The sequence below is a fragment of the Rhincodon typus genome, chromosome 13 (assembly GCF_021869965.1).
Source record: "Rhincodon typus isolate 14 chromosome 13, sRhiTyp1.1, whole genome shotgun sequence".
In the NCBI taxonomy this organism is placed as follows: Eukaryota; Metazoa; Chordata; class Chondrichthyes; order Orectolobiformes; family Rhincodontidae; genus Rhincodon; species Rhincodon typus.
This window is the reverse complement of record NC_063344.1, coordinates 62,824,945-62,848,448: the sequence shown is the minus strand read 5'-3', so window position 1 is coordinate 62,848,448 and position 23,504 is coordinate 62,824,945. Positions and strand designations below refer to the sequence as shown.

Below are 23,504 nucleotides of genomic sequence, written 5' to 3'. Positions count from 1 at the left end.
CTCTGGGACAGGCTGGGACAGTGGATCAGATACTGTCCTTTCACACTTTGGGACTGGCTGGGACAGTGGGTCAGACACTGTCCTTTCACGCTCTGACAGCAGTAAGTAGTGTTTTGAGTTTTGACCTTATGAGCCATACCATAATGGAAACTGTGGTGCACATTTTGAGTTTTAATCTCTGGTACCATTTAATACTGTTACTGAAGGTGCTGCATAATCTGATTTTGAATGGATCCATTCATCTAGCAACAATGCCAAGAACAGCCATTTCCAACCCTTCAGACCACCCACAGCAAAGGTTGTAGTGAAAGATGGGTCAAGTTTGCTGGATGTCTAGGGTTGAATTGAAGACTTTGTGGGGTCATGAGGCCTCAGGGCATAGAATAGAGAACCCAATATGATGCAGTAGCATAAGAACGGAACTAGGCCATTCACCCTGTCGTATCAGTTCCACTATTCAGTTAGCTTCTGGATGATCTGCATCTCAATTCCATTGTCTCCTGCCTCCTTTCACATCATTCCTTTAACCAACAAAAATCTACTGACCTCAACTTGAAACCTCAAGTTTCACAGCACCCAAGGCTCTTTGGTGAGAAAGTTCTAGATTCAGACTACCTTCTACCTGCTTCTTGATTTCTCTGAATGACCCAGCTCAAATTTTAAATGTAACGTATTCAGTGATGCTAAGATGCGTTACTTTTCTTGAAAAAAGTTACCTAATATTGCGGTGCATCTCTTCGTCCAAGAGTTATTTCCAAATCATTTCCTTTTAAAATCCTGTTGCCTCTTATGATCTGGAAAATAAGGTATTTCTTCCTGTTGCTGCCAGTCTAAATAGCTTCTTTGTATCTACCCTTTAAAGTAACGAGCAGACATTGGATCATTGCCAGCCTATTTATGAGACCAGCCCACTGTCTCAGAGTTGATCAATGATCCCGGAATTAGGAGGGTTTCAAACTTTGGAGGAAGTTATTTTTTTGGTGGCTGTCAACAGTTAGCGACTCTAAATCTGATTTGCATAACAGTTTTTGAGAACTTTGACGTTATAAAGTGTCGAAGTTGCCTTGGGGCCTCCTCTGGGAATGGCAGAGGACAGAAACAGGTCACCAACTGTTTGCTTCCAAGTCATTGTTTTTATTTTTGTCCAGTTTATGTGACCTTTTCCTCCTTCCTGTTTTCAGACCGACAACAAATTGCATTCATCTAGTGCCTTTCACATCGTTAAAACAGCCCAAGGTTCTTCATAAATGCGTTATTTCAACAAAATCTGCCACTGAAGGACTGAAGGAGATATTAGACTGGGTGACCATAATGGTCAAAGTGCTAGGTTTCGAGCAGTGTTTTGAATGTGGAAAGAGACAGAGAGAATCTGAGACTTGTAGGGAAGGAATTCCACAGCTTAGGTCCAAGTGAACCGAAGACACAGGCATACATGGCGAAGTGTTGATTGCAAAATGATTTACCAGGATGTTACCGAGACTAGAAAGTTTAAGTTATAAGGAGAGGCTGGATAGGCTGGGACTTTTCTCCCTAGAGTGTAGGAGGCTGAAGGGGTGACTTTGTAGAGGTTTATAAAATCATGAGGGGCATACATAAGGTGAATAGTCGAGGCCATATCCCCAGGGTAGGGAAGTCCAAAATTAGGAGGCATCGATTTAAGGTGAGAGGGGAAAGATTTAAAAAGGACCTGAGGGGCAACCTTTTCAAACAGAGGGTGGGGCGTGTATGGAACATTCTGCCAGAAGAATTGGTAGAGGTGAGTTCATTCAAAAGACATTTAGACAGGTACATGGATAGGAAAGATTTAGAAGGATGTGGTCCAAACACAGGCAAATGGAACTAGTTCAGTTAAGGAAATGGGGTTGGCATGGGCATGATGGGCTGAAGAGCCTGTTTCCATGTTGTGTATGACTCTGAATCTAAATGTGAATATCAGAGAGTTTTAGGACTGTAGGCAGTGGTGAGGCAATGAAGGGATTTGAAAATAAGGATAAGAATTTTTTGGTGGGGTGGCGAAGAGAGAATCCCAACTGGAGCAGCCATGATCTTATTAAACAGCTAAGCAGGCTGTACGACTCACATGGCCTATTCCTGCTCCTAAGCCCATATTCCTCTATCCTGATTTTCAATTTGAGGTTTTACTTAACCAGGAGCCAATGTAGGTCCCCGATCACAAGAGAAATAGCGAACAAGCCTCGTTGTGAGTTAGGATACAGTCAACAGAAATTTGGACACACATACACAAATGGATGGTGAAAGGTCAGCCAGCACATTGAAATAGTCATAGAACATAGAACAGTAAAGCACAGTACAGGCCCTTCGGCCCACGATGCTGTGCCAACCTATTATTTTAATAAGATCACACAACTCTGCAGACCCTACATTATACTATCATCCATGTGCCTATCCAAGAGTCGATCAAATATCTCTAATGATCTGACTCCACTACCACTGCTGGCAGCACATTCCACATGCCCACCTCTCTCTGTGTGAAGAACCTACCTCCCCTATACCTTCCTCCAATCACCTTAAAATTATGTCCCCTCATAACAGTCATTTCCACCCTGGGAAAAAGTCACTGGGTTTCCACTCTATCTATGCCTCTCATCATCTTGTACACCTCTATCAAGTCACCTCTCATCCTTCTTCGCTGCAATGAAAAAGGCCCAGAGTCATGCCCAGAGGCAACAAAAGTCTGGATGAGGTTCTCCTGTCACAGATGAACTGAGGCAGGGTGGAATCATTTAAACCTGTGGACATAGAAATAAAATGGATATGTAGTTTGAAGGCAATGAAGTGGCTCAGTGGTTAGCACTGCTGCTTCACAGTGCCAGGGACCCAGGTTCAATTCCACCCTCAGGTGATTGCCTGTGTGGTGCTTGCACATTCTCCCTGTGTCTGCGTGGGTTTCCTCCGGGTGCTCCAGTTTCCTCCCACAGTCTAAAGATGAGCAGGTTAGGTCGATTGGCCATGGGAAATTGCCCATAGTGTCCAGGGGTTTATAAATTTGGTGGATTAGTCATGGGAAACGGAGGACTATAGGGAAAGGGTATGGGGATGGATCTGGGTGAGATGCTGTTTGGAGGGGTGGTGTGGACTTGTTGGGCCGAATGGCCTGTTTCCACACTGTAGGGATTCTGTGACATGGTGCAAAGAAAACTATTACAGGTGATTTCACACTAGTTAAATAAATGAAAAAAAATGAAACTGGGTGACAGCATTCCCACTCAATTGGATGAGAAGAGGAGTGGCATTTGGGGAGGATGGCGTGGTCAACCATGAAGAAAGGCTGCAGACAAGTCCAGAGGGATGAGAGGGGGGATTGATCACTGTAGTTGCAGTCACCTTGGATATTACATGTCAATTTATTGAGAGCCATTTCAATGATATGGCAGAAGCGCTGTACAGCAGGCCACCCCTTCCTAATGTCCAGTCCCTACGGATTAGGTGTATTTGCTTGTATTTGCCACCACTGAAGCTGAGAAGTTGCCACCAGCATTGGGCTTAGATCCATTCAAGGTCCTTGGGTGGCCACATAAAAGGCTCGATTGGCAGAGGGGTAGGAAGGTCACCCCTGGGTATTTCTGCTCAGAACTTCATTCTGGTGGAAGTGAGAAAGTGACACGGGTTTGCTTATGCCGCCACTCCAGCTAATTATTGGCTCTTGCTGCCTCCCATGTTGAACAGCAGTAGATCCTGCTCCACATTCAAGTCCAACCAAGACCTGGGAAAACAATCTGAACATTTTCCATGGATTGCAGAGGGGTTGTAAAGCCTTTCATTGGTGTTGCTGGCATTTGGTGGTGGCCTTTCTCAAGAAGTCCTCACATTTTACTGGCAAAATAGCTCAAAAATGCCTTGTGACTGGACAAAATCCTTGAAATGTTTCTTACAAGCTTCTTTGCTTCTTCCATGGGTAATGGAGAGCAATACAGATTTCAACTGAATTCACATGAGGCCTGTGGACATATTAAAAATCAGGCAAAGGCCTATCACTAATCTAAGGCCTGTGGTCTTAGCAACAGAATGTAAGCCCTTTAATCAGTCAAGCTTTTTCTTGAAACCCAAAAGTATTAAAAGCAGTACAAGTTCCATGGCCAGATGAACCTCAAGCCTGGTGTTTAGCTTCTGTCTTTGTGTTGAACAGGTGGCAGAATCAACAGTCGTGACGTGTGGATGTACAACTCCCAGCTGAACATCTGGATGCGAGTGGCCTGTTTAAACAAAGGCAGGTGGCGCCACAAAATGGCTGTTCTTCTTGGCAAGGTAACAGGAAATTTTAAATCAACCAGAAGTTTAAACTCTGACGTAACTAAATACCAAATTAAAAAGGACAAAAGCTTTTCAAACATGCTGAGTGTCTTGATGAAAAGCCATTTAAGAGTTAATTCAAAAGATGTGGTGAATCAAAGAAATTAATGTTGTGGTGAATGACTGAACCTGCTTCCTTTAGAAAGAACTCTGTAGTAGTTCCTTTGATAACATAGTGAAGAGTGCATTAACTAGTGCAGTATACAGCAACTGATTCCACTGTTGGATTTGAGTTTGTGCCTTGTCCCCTCACAATCTTTGTAACCTCCAACAGCATAATGATCCTCTTTTCCTCCAAACTTGCTGTTCCTCCAGCTCTGGCCTATTGTGGGGCCCCTCTCCTCCAAACATGGGATTGCCATTGGCCGCTTAGCCCTCCCCTTCTGGATTCCCTCACCGAATGCTTCCAAATCCCTTTCATTCCATAAAATTCACTTTTTGGCCAAGTATTTATATACCGCACCAAATTCCAGCTGAATAGAATTTAATGGCAGGCAGTGGTGTAGATGTGTTGTCACTGAGCCAGAAATCTAGAATACTAGGTTAAGGTCCTGGGGAAAGATGGTGAAATTTGAAGTCAATAAAAAAGACCCATTTAGTTCACTCATCTGACCTACGTGACCCACAGCAATATGCTTAACTCTTAAATGCTCTCTGGGTAATTAGAGATGTAGCCAGTGACACCCAAAAGCCGTGAATAAATTTAAACAAGAATTTGGAAGACTGGATACAGGGGCATTCTAGAACTGTCTGATAGTTTTGTGCCTGTGGCAGTAAATTTGAAAGGTGTATGACGCGTCAGCTGATAGACCATCCGCAGGAAATGAAGAGAACATGTCAGCAAATGATTCCTGTTGCAGTCCCTATCCAGGCATTGATTGGGAAGTACAGAATGAACCAACAACAGGCAAATTTTTGCAATCCACACTAACATTACCAAGGCTGTTGACTGAGAAACTAGCGTGGAATTTTTGTTTCATCCTTCTTGATTGCAGGACACTCCAGAGCCTGTTATAGACAACAAGATACTTGTTAAGTGTCATTGCTGTTGGAAAAAATGTCACAACTACAAAACAACGATGTGACAGTTTCCGTGCTGCATGACTATGACCTAATCATCTTGTTTTCACGATGTTGCTTAAAGGATAAATATTGGCCAGGGCACTGAGAGTGATCCCCTGATCTTCAGTGAAACAGTGCTGTGGGATCCTTCCATGTGTATCTGACATGGCAGACCAGAGTGGCATATAATCTAGTAATTCATGGCCTGTCACCAGGAAAAAATAAACACCGCTCTTTGGATAAAGGGTAGCGTGAAGGTTGTGGCTAGGAATTGCAATTTTAGAAGTCTGGAGTTCAAATCTCACCTACAGAATGGTGAGATTACATATAAATCCAGTAAGTCATGGGCTGGCAGCAGGAAAGACAAAGAACCAGGAAAGCTGCCATTTTATCATTAAAACCAAACTGGTTTGCTAATGTCCTCCAGTGAAGTGATCCTTCCTCCCATACCTGGTGTGGTTGGTGTGGAACTCAACTCCCGCTCTGTCTGGTTGACTTTCAGAGTGGCCGGGCTAGACACTCAATTGTAACCCAGTTGCTTCAAGGAGAAGACTCAGCACCACCTTGTGCCTCGGTGTATTGCCTATCATTCACTGACCGCTTTAACAGGGTCACCTTGTGCTGCTGGCAAAACAAGGCCCCTTCATCTCCAGCTCCTGTTGATTTGATTTGCTTTATTGTTGTCATGTGTACCAAGATACAGTGAAAAGTATTGCTTTGCCTGCTAACCAGGCAAATCATACCTTATATAAGTACATCAGGGTAATAGAGCAGAGTGCAGAATATAGTGTTGCAGCTACAGAGAAGATGCAGAGAAAAATCCACACTAATATATGAGAGGTCCATTCATAAGGCTGATAATAGTAGGGAAGAAGCTGTTCTAAATCTGTTGGAACGTGTTTTCAAACTTTTGTATCTTCTGCCTGACGGAAGAGAGTATAACCGGGGTAGGAGGGGTTTTTGATTATGTTGGCTGCTTTCCTGAGGCAGTGGGAAGTTTAGACAGAGTCAATGAAAGGAAGGCTGGTTTTCATGATGGACTGGACTCCATTCACAACTCTGTGTAATTTCTTGCGACTCTTGATGGCACAATCACATCAGTGGGGAGTGAGCAGGCAATTAAATGGTTAAAACGTGCTGTTGTGAAACCGGATGCTGAAACCAGGTACAAGACAAGCAACCCTGCTTTCTCCACTGCTCCTGGATCACTGCTGCTCCCGTTCCGATTAACCTGCTTCCCTGTGTTCGGCCCAGCTCAAAAGGCAGCAGCAAAGGTTCACTCAGGTTGACGTGAGCAGGCCACTGCAGGTACAGTAAGTGAAGAGGTGGGGAGTAATTAAGGTTTTATAGGTAAACCTCAACGCCTAGCAACATGTATGCCAAAGCCTCCCTGAAAGGTTACTACATCACCCAATCACAGGTGGCTATATCACCTGGACTGCTCTGGGCCCTGTTGGTGAGATGAGTTGTGTAAGCCTGAAACACCAACTGGCTCAAACCGGTTTCCATGGCTTAAATAATGGTATGTATTCCAAGACGGCATAATAACAATTCAGACAATAGGGCACGCAAATTTATTCCTACTTTGTACTGCATTTTCTGTTTGTCTAACTGGCCCCAGACTCTCCCTACATTGTGTTGACAATACCTTGTTTTTAATGGCATCTCTCATACATTCTGTTGATCCTGTCTCTGTGCTGGAGCCTCAGGTATTTCCTACTTCCGGATGTAGAGGGTGTGTTTAATGGATAAGGAAGTTTGGCAGACATTTCAACTTGTATTGAACCTCTGGTGAACTTGAAATACAAATGGAAAGTGCTGGAGAAGCTCAGCAAGTTCAACAGCATTTAGGGAGAGAGAAAGACTCAACATTTTGTGTCTTGTTTTTCGGAACAGCTGTACCTGATCTGGGAAAGTAATGTTTGATGATTCAAGTATAAAGGGGGCTTTACCTTCTTTACCTTGAAAATTAGAAAAACAAACTAAAATGTGTGTTTTTTTTTCCCTGTTGCTTCTTTTGTCTTTTGGAAGTTTTCCATTAACGGTAGCATAAAATAAAGCCCAAAGGGACCGTTCAGCTCTTCAGTTAGAGATATCTGCTGACATCCTGCTTTCTGTCCTTTCCCCCATATCTCCTTTGAGATTAAAAAAACAGATGGCACTGAGATTGAGCCACAATTAGCGCAGTTGTATTTTCATTTTAATTTAACTGATAGGACATTTGACACTTTAGTGATGAAGTCATTTGATGATACAGCACATGTGGCTTCTGTATGTTGCTGTGGTAACCCACTCCCAACCCTCGATACTTACACAGTGCGAGGCACCTCACCTGTGCGGTGCTTTAGTTTGTAGGAAAGAGGATATGCTGACACCTGTTTCCATCATCAGACTGCTTTGTGCCTGCTCCCAGAGGGTTAGCGTACCGAAAAGCAGATGAAACTGTAACAAGACGTCATCTGCGTATGTCAACTGTGCCATGACAGTCCAGGAGTGAAAGTGCAAAGTACGCAACAGAAAAACTCTTTCATGTTCGTAGAATGTGACAGCCTTCCCCAACAGTTTCAGCACAGAAGCTCCCAGATCAGCAGTGAAACAACTCACATTCTCTCCCCAACGTTTTGGAAACACAAGTCTCTCCCCAACACTAAGGGAGCTCAAGCCCCCTCCCTGACTGCACCTGCACATGAGCCCCCTCCTTAACAGAAGCAGCCTACAAGTCCTTTTCCCACCAGCACTAAAATGTGAACCCATTATCTGCAATACAGGAACACAAGCTCCCTCTGTCATTATGGCAATAATTAGTGCCTGGCCATTGTGGCTGTTAAAAACTCCTACCTCTTTGACTGCAGCCAGCAGCAGGTGTAGTCTGTTTGCTAAGAGCCGTAGGTTTATAATCTAAAATTCCTTGTAATTACATGAATTCCCACATGAAATAGGAATTGGGGAAAAGAACCAACACCTGTATGTGTTTTCTTTTTAGGGACCCTGGTGAAAGCTACTTTGAAATGTTTTCTGTTTCCTTGAGCATGTTTCTGTACTCTTGCCCTGTTCCAGGTATACGCAGTGGGAGGTTACGACGGTCAGAATCGGTTGAGCAGCGTGGAGTGTTACGACTCTTTCTCAAACCGCTGGGTCGAGATTGCGCCCCTCAAAGAGGCGGTCAGCTCACCTGCTGTCGCTAGCTGTGTCAGTAAGCTCTTTGTGATTGGAGGAGGACCTGATGACAACACATGCTCCGATAAGGTATCTGGCAAATGGGGCAGGGATTAACTGTTTATCGAGTCAAGAAGACGCCGTTAAGGCATTTAGTGTTCGATGTATCACCATTTATGGAATAATTTGTTTTAAATTGCATGCTCAAGTCTAGACTCGCATGCACTCATTCTCCCAAACACAAACTTCCATAGAGTGTGGAAACAGGTCATTCGACTCAACAAGTCCATACTGACTGTCTGAAGAGCATCTCACCCAGACCCATACCCCTACCCTATCGCCCTGCATTTCCTATGGCTAACGCACCTAACCTACACACCCCTGAACATAACAGGTGATTTAGCATGGCCAGTCCACCTAACCTGTATATCTTTGGATTGTGGGAAGAAACCGGAGCACCCGGCAGAAATCCACGCAGACACAGGGAGAATGTGCAGACTCCACACAGACAGTCACCCAAGGGTGGAATTGAACCTAGTGCTGTGAGGCAGCAGTGCTAATCACTGAGCCACCGTGCTGCCCCTACTTACATAATGAGCAATCACACACACATGTAAATACTTTCACACACATGCATAGATGCTCAGATTCACATGCTAATTAATTTATACTTCCCTACATAGTCATATTCGTGCACACACATACTCTCACACAGTGTTTAGCAGGAGAGACGGTGATCAGACATTGTCAATTTGGCTAAGTTCGTCCCCCTCAGTTCCCAAAGATGAAGCAATTCATAATATGATCAGCTGGCGATCATCTCATCGTTTTCCCTGTTATTTGAATGTGTGGACTGGTGCCATTCTCTCCTGCAGTCTCCCTTCAGGAGCCTGTCTAAACCTGAACTGCTCACTCTACTGACCAGCATATCGCTGGACACCTCCTTTTAGTTTTGCATCTATTAATGGAGAGAAAACCATCAACACTGGAAATTAACAGTAGTTACAGAGCTACAAATGAACGCTGTGATATTCTATTACCAGGTAGCATACTGTTTATCATATTGGTAATCCAGAGGTGTAGTTTGATCTAATGACAGGAGTTCAAATCCAACATAGGGGGGGCTGTAAGTTCTGTTAATTAAATAAATCTGGAATAAGAGTTGTACCATGAAATGACCAAATTGACACAAAAATCCTGCTGGCTCACTACTGTCCTTGAGTGAAGGAAGCCTGCTGTCCTAGCTACATTGACCTCTATGTGACTCCAAATCCAGAGCAATATTTGTCTGACCCCATCAAGCAATCTAACTGTATTCAAGTAGATAGCTCACTACCATCTTCTTCAGGGCCTTTAGGAAAAGGCAGCAAATAATTAAAAAAAAAACATGAGAAACAAACATTGTGGTCCTGAGTTATAAGGGCCAAGAACAGCCCTGCTTTCATTCCCACAGTCTATTGTTAGCCTGTCTTAGTGTGGCAACAGTGTGGTCACAATGGTTGTCTTTAAAGGTCTTAGGCTAGCATTAGGCAATCAGCGAGGCTTCCTAATCCTGATCACTATCCTGTGCAAAAGGCGCCTATTTCAATTCAAAGTGTTGTACTCCTATCTTTATTACATCACACGTTTGTTTCCATGTATACTTGGTCTACTTACACTTTGTTACTGTACCTCACGTAAATACTCAGTTTTGTTCCATGCACATCTTTTTTTGTTGCAGTCGATCAATATATATTTCGTTTTTTTATAGTGAAAGTGTGTGTTTATTGACTTCCCCATCGCTCTCTGACAGGTTCAATGTTATGACCCAGCCACTAATGTTTGGTTGTTGCGAGCACCCATTCCTGTTGCTAAACGATGCATTACCGCAGTGTCCCTGACCAACCTCATATACGTGGCCGGGGGCCTGACCAAGTCCATCTTCTGCTATGACCCAGTGGAGGATTACTGGATGCATGTGGTGAACACCTTCAGCAGACAGGTAACTCTATGAACTTCTCCTCTGTGACTTTACTGTGAAAGTATCCACCACCATTAGCCTCACTCTCTCATGATCTCACTGTCCACGAAATGATCAGGAACTGAAATGTACAGCTGCTCCATACATGGTGGAGTGGGTATCAGTTCTGTCCATCTAACTAACGCCAACCAGGTGACTATTTGCCAACAGAGTTGGGATCGATGGATGCCATTTCCTACGTTAGTTTTTCTGGTGAGGGCTGGGTGAATAAAATTCAGGAGCTCCTGTCTGCGATTTTCCAACCATTTCTTTCAACACTAAGAATATCAGGGATGGACATCGCGGAGTCTCCCTGAGTGTGCTGAATCAGCAAATTCCAGAATTCGGGTGCAGAAACTCAATCATAGCTCCTTTAATCATTAACCAGAGAGCCCATGATGGAAGATGCAAATGAGCAAGGTCGAGGCTAGGTCTCAAGAAATGAGTTTGTCATGATTGACTACCTATTTGTTATTTTTGTGAAAGGGTCAGAGAATAAGACTGGATAAGAGTGGGAAAGAGAGTGACAGAGATACATGTGGGAAAAGAAACAGATACACAAAGTCATTGTCAAAACAGATGGTCCGACTGAGAGACAGAAAGTGAGAAGGAATTTGACGAATGATTTTAATAGCAGCTATTGAATCAACCTAAAGAGCTCCAGTGAATTATTAAAGCCTCTGCCTTCCTGTTCTAATTTTTTTTTCCCATTCACTTTTCTTAGAATGTCTTTGTTTTCCAGAGCCCACGGAGTGACAAAGCCTCTGAGGTTAAATTTCTCTCTGCTTCGACTAATGTTAATTCAGCTTCTCACGCGATCACACCGTGACCCCACGTGCTAGCAGCAGGGTCAGGAACAGAAATCTCAGGCCCCAGTCCTGCTCCTAGTCCTGCCCCTAACCCAAGCACATGGGCTGTCTAGAGCCTCTGGCCCTGCTTATTGGGCCCTGATGTATCCCTCAGCCCCGCACCCTGTCCAGCCCCCTTGTGGTACTGACTGTATATCTACTGATGTTAATCCAGCTTCCTCAAAATATTGCTCAGTAACCCCTACCTCCAGCACTCTGTGGTACTGAATATGTTTACTAATATCGTCTGACTCAAATTTTCCAATGGGTGGTTAGTTACTGCAATCGTCTCTTCAAATATCAATCTTAAAAGAAAGGTAAAATGATAAGAAATGATTTTTGGTTTTGATTTTATTGTCACTTGTACTCAAGTACAGGAGTACAGTGAAAAGTGCTTAATGTCACCAGATAAGGCGCCATCTTAGGTATAAGTACTTAGGTACAAAATTGAGAAATTAAACATTGTAATGATTATAGTATAGTGAACCTTCTTCGTTTTAAGTAGAAAATAAAGAAATAAAGCTGAAAGTTCAGACTTTACAGTCTTTCTTAAGTGCTGTTCTAAAACCAGACTGTGCAGTGTAAGTGTTTGCCTGTTGATGCATTCACCATTACCTCAGTAATAGATAAGGAAGGTCCAAGTCTGTTACATGATTGTTTGTGATGCAAGTTCCCTTTTCTGTGTCATCCAGGAGAGTTGTGGTATGTCTGTGTGTAATGGCAAAGTCTACATCCTCGGTGGCAGAAAGGAAACTGGAGAGGCCACTGACACTATCACATGCTACGACCCAGCAACAGGAATCATCACAGCAATGGCCGCCATGCCCAGGCCCATCTCCTACCATGGCTGTGTGACAATCCACAGATACAATGAGAAGTACAGACCTTGAGCCAGGGATCTCCAGCACCCACCCAATACTGAGTGGCAAAGAGGCACAACCACACTATAACATCCTGTGGAAGGACCAGAGGTGACCTCTGCAGGTTTTATATTAGATGACTTTACTGTAGCATATTCTTCAAAAGATTGAGCCTTTTTTTGTAAAAGAAACTTTTATTACAACAATAGAGTTGCAGATCAACAAACATTGTCTTGTGTAATGCGAAAGTCCCAGAGATAAAAATACCAAAGCTGTGGCATTACAGGCAATATTATGCCATTTGCACATGTTCCCACATCCCTCAGATAACCATGGACAGTTAGTGGTGCATTTAGTGCCACAGGGTAATACTTTAGGATCCAATACCATAATCCAGAAGGTAATTACTGTTCATTTTCTAATGTAATTAGACAGTCAACAAGCAAGAAATGCAAGTGGAAACCTTTTGTTGAGTCAGTTGGAGGTGCCTTGGAATCCTGGAGGCTGAGGCCCTGTCCAAGGTCAGGATTGAAACCTTCATATTCGAGCATCTATGTCACTTTGACATCATTCAGTAGCTGCCATGTGGCCACACTCAGTGAAATGTGTAGGTGTTTTCGTATACAGTGATCCTAGTTAACGTCCTAATTTTTCACCTTTTGATCTTTATCGAGGCCTAAGAGGAAAAAAAACTTTAATTCCTGCATGTAACCCAGCAGAAGTCAATCATGAGATACCTTGGCGCTGGTTGCCTTGGGTTGGAGATGGAAGGTCAGACTCACTGAGCTGTGATCCTATGTGTTGAGGCCAGAATGAAAACCTTCCAGATCGTATCCCTTGGGGTTTTTAATGGCCCCAAATTCACTGTAAAATTTTTTGTCAAAAACGGATTTTTATTTCATTTCTGGCATACCTCTCTGACTGCAGAGATGATATAATGCATCAAATGCATCAGGAATTGCTACACCTTAATTCTGGAAAAGCATCAGCCTTTTTGATAGGAGTAGCTGTGAGTGGATTTGTCATTCACCCATAGAGGAGGCATGCCCTCTCCTAATTGGAGTTCTGGTTTAGATCCTAGATCCAGTGATTGAAATAAGTGTATGTGGGTTATTTTCCAGACATTGTTGATCCGCGTTGGTTATATACTGTGTATATATATCCCACAGTGAGCGAGTTATAGCCCAGTAATATGCAGTGACAGTTTATTTATACCATGTATATTTACCCTTGCTATATAGTATGTGAATTATTCCCAATTCCCAGTTATGTATATAGCATGAAACAGGACATATTGATGGGATAAGAGATAAAAGCTTTAGTAATTATAAAGGAAGCAACAGAGGTATAGTGCTGACTGTTAACCCTTGAATATCAGATTGTGCATTTAGAGACTGTGTCACTGCATGAGTGAGGGTCAGACCCTCTGCTAGAAAATGAAAGTTGTTAATATCTCTCAGAGAAGAACATTCCGTTGTAGCTTTTCCAAAATGTGTCCTTTTGCCATTTCCTTACACCACTAAAAGTTTCTCCTAAAAGTGGATTGGAATAGGTTGGGGATGAGTATGCACAAGTTCCACTGCACCCACCCTGGGGGGTCCTCTTCATGTATCTGCTGGAAGGCAATAGATCGATGTGTAACTGCCAGGCCTGATCCAAGCTTTGGCTCACATCCACACATATTTGGAGGAGGCCTTGACTTTGTGCAATTTTATAAAACAGCCCACTTTAATCACCATCATCAGTGAAGGTAAAAGTGGGGAAAATAATGGAAAACAGGCTGCTTGTTAAACATCACTCATTTCGCACTACTGTACAAAGTCTTCCCCAAGGACTTGCCAACAACTTAAGTCATAATATCAGGGAAATTTTGCAATAATGTGAGATTTGAGGGAGTTAAAGGATTGAATTCTTTATGGCACTCATTGATCTAATGTAAGGTAGCTCAATCAGACCTAATTCGATTTGGGATAGCTAAAGGCATAGTACTACTGTCACTGGACTAGCAATCCAGAAACCGAGGTTAAGGCTTTGGGAACAGCAGTTGGTGGGATTTGAGTTCAACTAATTCATGATTCTGAAATTAAAAGCTATTGTCGTTAAATGATCATTGATCATTATAAAAGCCCTTCTGGTTCACTATTGTCCTTCAGAAAAACAAATCTGCCATCCTTTCCTGGCCTGGCCTACATGTGATTCCAGAGGCAGAACAGTGTGGATGACCTTTAACTATCCTCTGTATGGCCAATAAGCCATTCCATTCAAAGGCAATTAGGGATGGACACAGACGCTGGCCTTGTCGACAACACCTATATCCCATGAAAGAATCAATAAATTCCATTTGCGCCGAATCATTCAATTATTTCCTTCAATTGCCAGACCCTGAATCGGAGATATTCTTGGCAGGGGGAAAGAAATTACAACTGCAATAAAGTTAACTAAAATCCTACAGCACTGTTAATTTTAGAACAATTGCAGCACTGGACCTCAGGTGTGTAAATCCAAGATGTTATAGGTTGAGAAGTGTGTTGAGGGGTTGGTGAGTTTGAAAGGTGGATGAAAATTGTTGGATTCTAGAGTGATCAGGATGGGGTGGATGGCGAGTACACTGGCACTCCAGGGCTTATGAACCCTCTTTTTAAGAGGAAGAAATCTTGATTTTCCAAGCTATTTCCTCTGTGAAACTGGATAACTTTAGCGCTGGGAAGCGAGGATATGCCAGAACATTCTGAATCAGGGAAAGGTTGACAGGTCTCAATTGGCCTGTGTTCCCAAAAGGCTTGTGTAGCTTCTGCACGTTTACAATTAAGATGTCCTGGAGCCAATCTAGAAAGCACAAAGCTTTCCCTATGGCAGAAACCTCACCAAATTAACGTCTGTGTTTATCTGAGTGGATTATCTTGACCTTGCCACTAGTAGGATGTGTGTGTTTCATCCTTTCCGCCCTGATGTAGCATCCTCAGTTCCGTCAAAGAAACGCCCAGAGTGCACTTTGTTGAGTATGCTCGTAACTTCAATTTTTCTTGCTCTTCATCTTAATTAATTATTTGATGCATTTATATGAAATGGTTTTGTTTTTTACACAATAAGTTACAGGAGTGTTTTGCTGTAAATACCACACTTCGCTGTTTATTCCTATGTCCCATGTTTCACTGTAACTGCGAGCACTGCTTGCTGAAGGAGCACAAGTTGGAGAGCTGGCACAGTCTTAAGTTCTTCACTGAGAATGTTCTGAGAGCTGGCTTCTGTGTAAGCTTCACACTGGTGTAAAGGCCTGAAGCCAGCGTATGAATGAACAGGTTGCAAAAGCCATTGGAGATGTTGTTCTTGCGCAACAGCAGCCAGTTTGGCCTCAGTTATTTTCCCGTTCACCGAGGGAAAGAAACCATGGGAGGAAGTCTTTGTTGAATAGGAATAAAGTTCCCATCTTGTTAGTGGGATGGACCCTTGGTCCAAACAAGGAGGCATTGAGAGGAGTGGCTCCCTCATTCCAGGACAAAGAGGATGGGTCAGAAAGGGCAAGGTTATAGACTGATAGCACCAGGCACTGGAGGCAGAGAAAGTAATGCAGTGAAGTCATTCACATGCCAGACTTCCATGTTGTTTCTGAGCTCAACCAAGTACAGACAGCAGCTGGTCTTCAGTCTCATTGATTTAATGAGGGTCTTTCACCACTGCAAGGAATGCAGGGAATGACCCTGCTTCTAATAAAGCAATTATTCTCTTGCTTATCAGTGAGAGAAAGCTTTTTGTAATTCCCAGAACCAGGCAGGTGCTGAGGTGAATGAGTAAGAAAGCAAGACAGGAAAAGGAAGATGGGCAGAGAAAAAAGGTAGGCAATGCACGACATTGATGCTACTTAGTCATCGCTCCAGCCTTTGTGACAAATTCAGCAAGCTGCTTTCAATCATGTTTATGTTCCTGGCATACCTTAAATTTCAGATATATAACTTACAATTTAAAATACTACAGCAAGGCACCCCACAGTATTTCTCAAATCCACCAGAAGTCAAGGTGAAAGCAAGAACTCCGCTGTGGTCAAACTCTCCATGGAATGGCATGATAGAAAAGTGTTACTGAGATCTTGCTCCAGCATCTTCACCATTCAGTAAAACATGGTACAGTAGAGGTTTTACTCATGAACCTTGAGACAGTCAAATAATGACTGACTAATAATTGCATTCACCCAGGACTGCTGGAACACTGAACTGAAAACAGAGCTCCTGAGTTTAACAGGGAAACTCCCCCTTGTGAGAGCAGCCACACTCATTACCAATTCAGGAATGCATGAGAACAATGAGTATTTATAAGTTTTCTGTTGTTGTAAGCTATGCTTTTATTAACAAATTTATTTATTCTTTAAGTATGTTCTTCAAAACCATTTTACAGAATGAATGTTGCAATCTTTGAAGTTTTGCTGTTTACCGAACACACAGGAGTTGAGGATGTGGCAAGGCATCTCTTTTGATGTCCATTCTCAGCATGTGAACAATATATGGCTGTGTGTATTGGCCTAACTAATGCATGGTCTATGAGGTGAATCAACTATTGCAACAATTGATGCACAGCGCAATTGTAATCACCACACAATGCAGGAAGCCACCAGATCTGTTAGTAGACATTATTTAAAAACAGTTAAAAAGTGTGTGTTGCAGCCAACTACTTCAAAAATTGTGACCCTGATCAAAGAGATTTAGACACATTCCAAGTCCTTGTCAAATGGTTTCATTACAAAATCCAGTCTGTAACTTACTGCCAAATATCCATATTTATTTATTTACAAATTACCCAAACTTTTGTTAGATTTCAGCCTACAAATAACCCACCACTGTAACAGTATTTTCTCCATGAAGTGTGAATGAGCTACACAATCAGTGATGTAGTTTAGTGGCAATTTGACCTGGTTCATGGTTTTGATCTATACATTGAGGAGCAGTGAGTGAATAATTTTCAGCCTGATTGAGAAATTTTTAATGCTGTAAGTACCTGGCATGCTTTTTTTTTGTAATTAGATAGGTGTAAAGTGGTTGTGTTATTTTTGTAAAATTTGGGTTGTCCTGGAGACAAAAGCATACCTTCCTTTTGTTTTCTGCTTAAGTTGTACAGTATGAGCTGCATATAAACAAACTGTACTTGAATCCAGGGTGGTATATCATTTTAAAAACTTGATCACAACTATTAAATGAATAGAGAACACAATTAATCAAAATAGCACTGTATGAAATGCCAGCAGTGACCTTGGGTGACTGAGAGTTATGGTGAGTTGCGTTACCTGACTGTGTGTTTCCTCTGTCCTTTCAGTTGTCTGAGCTTCAGAATTCCCTAAATCTCTCCAGCTCTCGATTTCTCACTCTCCTCCTTTACATACTTTAAACTAAACTCTATGCCCAAGAAATTGAACTATACGTCCTAATACTGCCCCTTATGCTGAATGTCAATTTTTTGTTTGATTAGACTCCCAGTTTTGCAAAGTTTTACAATGGATGCTGTATAAATGCATATTATTGTTGTCTTTGGATTTCAGTGATGCTTAACAAAGGGCCTTCAGACACAGTTATCGAGAGCCTCAAAACAAGGGGCAGACTACAAGGGAAAGTGCACACTATGGAACTTCTTGTGTGCAAAGTAGTAATGACGCTTGATGTCAGCACATTCGATCTTCATTTTAACACGTTACTTTAAAACTAAAACTGCAGTTCAAAATTATGAGTAGATATGATGGGGTAAATCAGAGAAATTGCTTCCACTGGCAGGAATGTTGAGAACCAGAAGATGGATTGGCAAAAGAATTAGAGTGTATGGGTGGGGGGGGTTCTTTTGTGAAGTGTATGGTTATATTCTGGGTTGCCTTGTTGAAAAAGGTAATGGAAGCAGATTCAGTTGCACCATCCCAGAGGGAATTAGGCGTAAAAAGGGGAACAATTTAGACGGTGTGTAAAAAAAAGGTGGAGGAGCCCAAACAAAGCAATGCCTGATTTTTTTTGTGTGTGTTGTTCTGAACAAAGCAAAGTGCTTCCTATTGTTGGGAGAACAATGGTATTTGTGTCAAACCTGGCCAGTCTGTCTGGGCTATTCCTGTAAAATAAGCGACCCAAATGGGGAGAAGTGTGAAAGCCAATTGCAAAGAGAAAAAAAAAGAGGAAACGTTCAAATAATTGACATAAGCATGTCCAAATCTGTATTCCTCTCTAACAACATCCATCTAAGGCTCTCTTTCGTTCTGAAATGATTAGCACAAGTTGCATTTTTCAACCTACATAAATATGTTTTTTTTTCCCTTTCTTGAGTTGGCTGTTGTGTGAGTGTCCTTTTCTGAACCCAGAATAGGGATTGTTGATTGGAGGGCTGACTCAAATGTTTCACACATTCACCAGTCAACAGCTCTTGTCAAATGTTGAGACAGCAGTACCAACTTTGATTGCGTATAATAATTGTTACATGTAAATTACTTCTAATTGTGTGTATGTGATGTAGGTTAGTGACTTTTAATAAAGATTCTATTCTCATCAAACTTTTTGGTCTATGTTTGTGTGAATGTGAATGTACTGGATCACATGGTGAACAGAACCGAGAAGCTGAGGAGACTGGGGTCTATATTCTCTAGAATGAAGGGTGAACTCATCGACTTGCAAAAGATAGAGAAGGAACGGTGTTTCCTCTGGTGAGGGTGATCTGGAACCAGGGGACACAGCCTCAGAATAAGGGATAGACCAGTTAAGACTAAGTTGAGGAGGAATTTCTTCACTCAGAAGGTGATTCTTTGGAATTCTCTCCCTCAGATGGTTTCAGAGTTCAGTCTTTTTGGTGATGAATAGAGTTCTACATATTTGAAAGTATCTCGGGATATGGGGATAGTGTAGGGAAACACCATTGAACTAGATGTTCAGCCATGATCTAGTTCAATGATACAACAGGCTCGATGGGCCAAATGGCTTAGTCCTACTTCTGTTTCCTTTATTCCGAATTTAATTATCGCATGTCCTACCGAGAAGCAAGTTGGGAGGTGGGGGTGTGGCATTGTAGAATCAGGAATAAAGGCAAGGGGCAAGTCACCTTCCCAACTCACCCATATTTAATCATGAGTGTTACAACTGACAACAGCCTTCCCAAATGGAAGCCAACTGAGGCCGTTAAGTGGACAAACAAAATTCTTACAGGGACCTGCAGTAACAGGATAAAAACATGGCATGGCACAGCCAAGGGAAATTAACGAAACATTGAGGATGACCCCTCATTTTAAATGCCCTCCCAATCCAATCCAAAAATGCTGACACCATGAAGCTTGAAATGCTCTACCTATCCTTCTATAACAATCTTTCAGTGTAAAGTGTGATGCCGTATATATTAACTGTGCTCTCAGTTCATTTGTTACATTCACTAGATTCATTGCATTAGAGCATATACAAGGAACATAGAGCCCTCACTCCTCCATTTCTTCAGTTACGTATTAAGAAAGATTTGGTGAGTTTGGCTTCCTGATCAGTGTGGTCAGTTGGATACTCCAGATGCATCTCTAGTGGTGTGGGCACTCAGCAGTAATATCCAAATTAGGTGACCTTCCTCTGAGTTCTTGCAGATCAGAGATTATTCAAACAGACGATGAAAATGTTGAGAAAGAGATCTGTATAAACTGCTTGTGCTTGTCACCCATTAATAAGTTCAAGATGACCATGAACACTAGAATCAGAGGATATAGCCCCAAAGTCAGAGGAGGGATGGTGCCCAGATGGATTCTCTTGAACTGTTTTACTCAAAGGGTTGTGAAGTAATGGGCAATACAGGGAGGTAAGGTGAGGGTAAATTTAAAGGAGAATTTGATAGATATTTGAGGGGACTAAGGATATTGCCATGGTCCCAAATGACTGACAAAAATACAGCATGCAGGTGAGTGAAAAACAGGCAACATTGAATTCAGCTGGGCTGTGTCATTTTCACAGGCCATCCCAGACAAGGGCCTCATTAAAATCTAAATGTGAGTGTACCTTGTCATAATTTGGACTGAGACTCCATTTTATTTGAGGGCTCTATGGGTTGCAAAGGACGACATTGGCTATTTTCACCCATGATAAATATGAATATAAATATGTCATTAGAGTCATAGAGATGAACAGCGTGGAAACAGACCCTTCAGTCCAACTCATCCATGTTGACCAGATATCCTGAATTAATCTAGTCCCATTTGACAGCATTTAGCCTATATCCCTCTAAACCTTTCCTTTTCATGTACCCATCCAGATGCCTTTTAAGTGTTGTAATTGTACCAGCCTCCACCACTTCCTCTGGCAGCTCATTCCATACACGCACCACTCTCAGCGTGAAAAAGTTGACCTTTAGGTCCCTTTTATATCTTTCCCCTCTCATCTTAAACCATCATACTTTAGTTTTGGAGTCCCCTACCCTGCGAAAAAGACCTTGGCTATTCACCCTATCCCTGCCCCTCATGGTTTTATAAACCTCTATAAGGTCACCCCTCAGCCTCTGATGTTCCTGAGAAAATAGCCCCAGCCTCTCCCTATAGCTTAAACCCTCCAAGCCTGACAACATCCTTGTAAATCTTTTCTGCAGCCTTTTAAGTTTAACAACACCTTTCTTATAGCGGGGAGACCAGAATTGAACGCAGCATTCCAAAAGTGGCCTAGCCAATGTCCTGTACAGCCGCAACATGACCTCCCAACTCCTATAGTCAATGCACTGACCAATAAAGGCAAGTGTACCAAACACCTTCTTCACCACCCTGTCTACCTGCGACTCCACCTTCAAGGAACTGTGAACCTGCACTCCAAAGTCTCTTTGTTCAGCAACACTCCCTAGGACCTTACCATTAATTGTATAAGTCCTGCCCTGATTTTGCCTCTCCAAAAGGCAACACCTCGCACTCAGGATGTTTAGCTTGTGAAACATCAGTACAAAAGACCACTGTTGTTTCAAGTTGTCGTATGGGAATTTTCTTGACTGTAGGGCATTTAACTGACGTACTTTAACCCATCAAAACCAGCAACCAAACTAGTTTGAGTGCACCAACATTTCAAATGACCAGGTGAGCTTCACAATTGCTTTGACTCTTCTTTCTGTGATGACCAAGCCTGCTTAAGAGGGATGAAGTAATACTCTCTAAATAGGATGGTTGATTTAAAGTTATTCCAGGCATTCTCTGAGGAATACATAAACTAATGTATTAAAAGCCCCAGAAACCTGAACCCTAATGTTATGTTTCACTCTTATCATTCCTTTTGTACCATGCCAAAGAAATTAACATGCAGCAAGAAACATGAAAAATTTCCTCTTTAATATCAACAAAAACCATAGTAGTATCTGCTTTTAGCTGGACAGAACCTATTTTCAGGAAAATAGATGTCACTGATGAAGGGTGTAAATCCAAAACATTGACTTTCCTGCTCTTCTGATGCTGCCTGACCTGCTGTGTTCCTCCAGCTCCACACTGTATTGACTCTGACTCCAGCATCTGCAGTTCTTGCTATCTCACTGAAAAATACTACATCCTGGAAGCATCATTCAGGCCAAGGTTGCAGTTGTTTAGTTTCTATTGTTTCTTTTCTATCTTCGGCCTTTTTGCACAGTTTCAGAAACGCACCTCTATGTAAAGTATTACCCTCACATGAATTTGTGGCCAAAAGAGTTAGAAGGATTTTTGAGATTACTTTTCAAGCTGTGGGAGAGTCCAATCTAACCTCGCTATCACCCAATCTATCTTCTAATCCCTTAGCAATTAGCTTTGTGTTGGCTTTGTAAGTCTTATCAGCAAGAACATTTTCAGCACTGATCTAATTAAATGGCAAAGCTGGTTGCCTGTTAGTGGTACCTTAAAATAATCTTCACTCTCCAACTACCTAATTTAGTTTGTTTTTTGGTTCACTTATTAGTTTATCAAGTTCATTGACTTCCATCAAATTTCACTGCCATGGGACATACTGCTCCCAGCTCTGTTCCAAGACTGTCCTCTAGTCATCATTTCCTTGTGTAATCTAGTCAAGCTACGGTCTCTATTTCCATTGTTATAGCTGTGGGCCTACTACAGTAAGATCTCCCTGTTGTCCTATCTGAATCTTTTTTTTCACTATGTGGTCATTTTCTGATACAAGAGTCACTTATAGGCCCATGATTAGAAGTTGCACTGCCTTTTTTTTCACTCACCACTACTCCATCCTGTTCTGCCAGTCCATGGACTTCACTTCTCAGCCAATATCCGGACTATTCAACCAATATAAAAACTTGCCAGTGTTTCATGTTCTCACTTGTCATATTTCTCCATTAATTAAAATATATGCCATCCAAATACCCAGTCACGTAGCTGGTCTTTGGATGCAACAGGTCTGTCCCAATGTCATGACCAATTCACATTACCACTATCCAACCCTTGATTTGCTGTATTCTGCTCTTCAGGATCTTTGTTATTGGACACATCAGCACACAAGGTACAGGGAGACTCAATTCCTTCGACAAGCTGCTCAGATTCAGAGGTGTGAAAGAGAATGAAATTTAACAGTGGGATTACTATGTTTGATAACTACTGTCTTCATGTCACAGTCTATTATTTTACCAGAGCCTTTCTATTTGCAATGACACTTTTTCAATACACCAAATGTGTGAATTAAATTCTATCTCAAAACTGTTTGGATTTTCTCTGAGACCTCAAGAGTTAATTAAATTCTGATTCCTTGCAAGCAAAGTTTCCAATGCGCAGAAAAAAAAACTAATTATAGTATATTCTAGAGCAAAAGGATGATCTGACAGCACAGATGCCAGCTGGAATTTGGCACTTGGATCAAGTGGTAGAAACCATACCTTCCAACCATATGAAGTGGATTCTTTGCATGAACTACCCACATCTGATGATTATTGGCTTGCAACTTACTTGATCAAGAAAAATTTCATGCAGTATTTGATTGGTCACCAAATAATTCCAACTATAAAGTTCATTGCTAGAAGGACTTTCAGTAGCATTATTCATGACCATATGTTTATACTTTCACATGTCTCTAAACACAGCATTGGATGTTTTCCCTCTGTTTTCAGATAGAAACTTAATTGGTGTCCCACATTTGGTTCTGGGGGCAATTATCAATTTCCACATGACCTCCGCCCCTACTACATATTATCGTATAAAGACTAAATCGGTTTGCTGGGTGTATAAAATGTAAAATGGATGTATTTCTATCTTTTGTTGCACACCCTTAGATCCATGGCAACTACCTCATTTAAAATCGCATAACAATGAAAGCTTGCAAAAGGAATTGTTTTATTTCTGGA

At 42.0% G+C, this 23,504-nt stretch overlaps 1 protein-coding gene across 1 annotated transcript in view; it reads left to right on the top strand.

Moving 5' to 3' along the window:
• The window catches only part of klhl24a (kelch-like family member 24a), a 21,227-nt gene extending 2,480 nt beyond the window's left edge, over nt 1-18,747 (top strand). The window contains exons 3-6 of the mRNA XM_020530082.2: nt 4,148-4,266; nt 8,431-8,619; nt 10,322-10,510; nt 12,069-18,747. Of these exons, the coding sequence (XP_020385671.1) occupies nt 4,148-4,266; nt 8,431-8,619; nt 10,322-10,510; nt 12,069-12,266 (695 nt within the window). The 3' untranslated portion in view covers nt 12,267-18,747. The remainder of the gene's footprint in view (nt 1-4,147; nt 4,267-8,430; nt 8,620-10,321; nt 10,511-12,068) is intronic.
• Nucleotides 18,748-23,504: the final 4,757 nt, after the last annotated feature.